This window comes from Gracilinanus agilis, chromosome 4, assembly GCF_016433145.1.
Source record: "Gracilinanus agilis isolate LMUSP501 chromosome 4, AgileGrace, whole genome shotgun sequence".
Taxonomy (NCBI): domain Eukaryota; kingdom Metazoa; phylum Chordata; class Mammalia; order Didelphimorphia; family Didelphidae; genus Gracilinanus; species Gracilinanus agilis.
In genome coordinates, this window is record NC_058133.1 from 169,750,665 (window position 1) to 169,754,245 (window position 3,581).

At 46.4% G+C, this 3,581-nt stretch overlaps 1 protein-coding gene across 2 annotated transcripts in view; it reads right to left on the bottom strand.

Moving 5' to 3' along the window:
• Positions 1-479: 479 nt before the first annotated feature.
• Positions 480-3,581, bottom strand: part of NPR1 (natriuretic peptide receptor 1) — a 24,874-nt gene continuing 21,772 nt past the window's right edge. For both annotated transcript variants that reach the window (XM_044676863.1, XM_044676862.1), the window contains 4 exons: positions 3,030-3,204; positions 2,533-2,631; positions 1,325-1,416; positions 480-1,137 (listed from right to left, as the gene is read on the bottom strand). In XM_044676863.1, the coding sequence (XP_044532798.1) occupies positions 1,075-1,137; positions 1,325-1,416; positions 2,533-2,631; positions 3,030-3,204 (429 nt within the window). In that variant the 3' untranslated portion in view covers positions 480-1,074. The remainder of the gene's footprint in view (positions 1,138-1,324; positions 1,417-2,532; positions 2,632-3,029; positions 3,205-3,581) is intronic.

Below are 3,581 nucleotides of genomic sequence, written 5' to 3' on the forward strand. Positions count from 1 at the left end.
TTCTAGATGGTGCTCTAGGAAATTCTCTCTGGCTATAAATTGCTGAGGTGATGAGAACTTGCCCTTGTAAAAGGAATTTCCTTGACTGGGAGTTCCCTATATTAGGGCAATCACAGATCCAGTTCCTATCTACTGTGTTCTTCCCAAAAAGGGGGGGGGGTCAATTTGTGTGAATTTCCTGACCCCTTGCCCTCCTCGAGGGGTTCTGAGGTAAAAAAAAAGGACTCAAAGCATCAACAAACTAAAAATCAGCTGTCCCACCTAAATGGTAGTCAACTGCAGCCTTCTCAAAACACCTCAATCCTAAACTACTCATTCTCCCAAGCAAAAAGGAAATGGGCCCTAGTAGCAATCAGTCAAGACCACAGTGCCATGATATAAACACATTCTTTCCCTTCCTCTCATGTTCCACACATGTACAGGCACATGCATAAGCAGACATGCTATATGGAGTGTCCCTGCCTAAGAAAAGAGGCTGCTTCAGGAATAAAGACTTTAATGATCGGTCATCTGCTCAGAAGTAGAAGCTGGGCACCAATACCCCTCTTCCCCTCAACCCCACAGTCCTCCCACCCACTCCTTTCTTTCCTCTAGCTCAACCCTCTGTATCCAAATGGTAGGTGGGTGAACCTGTCTCACCCACTATGGTTATGCTGAGCCCATAAGCGTTGCCAGTAGCCTGGAGGCTGCTTTCATTGGGGTGGCTCTGCTTCTCCCCCTTCTGGTACCCCTAAATAGCCACAGTGTACTGGGGAAGAGAGATGGAATAGAGGAAGGAAGTATTTGAGCATCCAAAGTCCCCATCCAATGATGTTGGCATGGGCCAGGGTAGAGAATACATGTGTGCATGTACATGGATGTGGATGTGCTGGCGTGGTTATCTGATCCAGTCCGGTACTCTTGTGTTATGCCCAGACTCGGGGTCCTCTCCCAGAGCCTTGGGATTATCCCCACTGAGGTCTCCAAACCTGAGCTATTCAAATCCCCCTTTGGGTCCCCAGGTGAAAGTGGGGCTCTCTAGCAGGGGGATGTTGATCCTGAGTCTGGGCACTGGGGGGCAACAGAAAGGGCACATCAGCCCCGAGTGCTGCTTCCTCGTTCTCCCAGAAGCCAATAAGTTCGGACTTTGCCCTTGCCCTGAATAGGGAAAGAAGGAGGTTAGAATTAGGGGCATCAGGGTGGCACAAACACTTTCATGGCTATTAGAAGAGCTCCAGGCTCAGTAAGGGATAGGGGTATAATCGCTGGAATGGGACAAGGATTGGGAGGGCACCTGAGGAAAAGGGGGAGAAGATAATGAGGCTGGGGGGAGGGCATTTAGTACCTTCATTTCCACATCCCCTCTAAGCTCCAGCTCAAAACCATCAAACTCCTCCAGGACTGCCTTGGTTTCTGAGGACATGTGGATCTTCAGGGCTGGTGAAGGAAGGAGTAAGCAGAGGAAAAGAAGGAGAGGTCAGGGGAGGGTTCAATCAGGCATGAAGGAGGAGGAAAGAGGTCTTAGGGTTCTTGGAGGCAGGAGAGATCCAGGGAGAAGGTTGATTTTAAAATTCTGCCCTTCCTTCACAGCCCAGTTCAAATCACGGTCTTCTCCACAGGACCACAGAGCTGGAAGGGCCCTTAGAAATCACCTAATATAACCTTCCATTTTACAAATGAGGAAACTGAGTCAGGGAGTAAGTGGCAGCATTGGGATTTGAAACCCTGATCCCTGCTCCTTCTATTGTGGCAATCATATTTTACAAATGAAGAAACTGAGGCCAGCAAGGGGGAAATGACTGGCCCAATGGGTCTCCTGGCTCTAATTTCACTGTTTTTATTTTTATTTTTCCATTATGCTATATACTGCCTTTCTGAACTTAGCCTCCGCATCTAATTTTGATGCTTCTTTTGCTCTTTAACAATTTCAGGAGGATATATCAAGTCTCTCAAATGAGAAGTAAGTTTTTTGATGTCCTTTTATACTTATCTTGTATCCCCCAAAGGACTTGGCAAAGAACTAAGCATACCATCGACAGCTAGGTGGTATACTGGACAGAGTTCTGGGGTTGGAATCAGGAAGACCTGAGTTCAAATTCGACCTCAGACACTTACTAGCTGTGTGACCCTGGGCAAAGTCACTTAACTTAGCCTCAGTTTTCTCATCTGCAAAATGAGCCAGAGCAAGAAATATATTTGTATAAATAATATTAAATAAATATAAAATAAAAATATTTTTTAAAGTATATTTGTCAAAAACATAGCAAAAAAAAAAAAAACAAACCCAAAATGAGTCATAAGGAGTGAGATATGCCTGAACAAGAAGCAGAAAATAGACCACTGAGATGAATTAAAATCAGGCAGGAAGACAAGAACAGAAAGGCAGAGAAGTCCTTTCTAAAGGCAGGGGCTCAAATCCTTTTAGTGGTCTCCAGTATGGAGATTGTCCATCAGCAGGAAGGGCTTGAGGAAAGGCAGAGGAGTTGGGTGGAAAGCATTGGACAAAGAGGGTAGGTTGGAGTGGGAGGAGGTAAGAAAGGAGGGACACTATACCTTCACCATTGGACTCCATCCGAGAGGCAGTGTTGACAGTATCACCAAAGAGACAATAACGGGGCATCTTCAACCCTACCACTCCAGCACATACTGGACCTGGTCCCAGGGGACACAAATGAGATAAATGTGGCAAGAGGGAATGGGGGTGGTAATAAGAAGTGGCTAGGGTTGAAGAGAATGTTATTGGGGGCAGTTAGATGGCTCAGTGGATTGAGAGCCAGGTCCTGGGATCAAATCTTGCCTCAGACACTTCCTAGCTGTGTGACCCTGGGCAGATCACTTTAACACCCATTGCCTAGCTCTTACTTTTCTTCTATCTTGGAACCTATACTTACTACTGATTCTAAAATGAAGGTAAAGGTTTTAAAAAAAAGTTATCCTACCTCAGGGAAGAGCAGAGCTAAGACCCCAAAAGGCCAGTCTAGAAGAGACCATAGCTAGAATTATGGGAAGAGTGTTCATGCATTTCAGAGGTAAAGACACGACACGTTTACCTGTGTGGATGCCAATGCGCAGGCGGAGTTTTTCCTGAGGCCGATGGCGGATGCGAAAAGAGTGAACCGCATCTAGCAGTGCCAAAGCCATTCGGGCCACTTCTCGGGCATGGAGGCTCCCATTCCTCACCGGTAGCCCAGAGACCACCATGTAGGCATCTCCAATTGTCTCCACCTGCCACCAGAAAATAGGGGAAGGACAAGGAGAATGAAACTCACCTGGAGCCATAATTAACAATTTTTGTGTCAAAGGGTTGAAAGGGAAGAAAGTGTACCCTAGTGATATTATGGGTACTCTCTAAATTTTCCACCCTTGGGCAAAATTCCAGTGGCCTTGTCCTAGTTGTGGCTCTGCCTTTCCCTGAGCTTTCTAAACTGGGGCACCTAGAGCTCCACTCTGATGCAGTCAGTCTATGTGTCTGTCATGTTTATCCTGTTTTCATCTCCCTGACTATTGTGCTGTGTGTGTTTCTTCCTTCCTTCTTTCCTTCCTTTCTTCCTTCCTTCCTTCCTTCCTTCCTTCCTTCCTTCCTTCCTTCCTTCCTTCCTTCC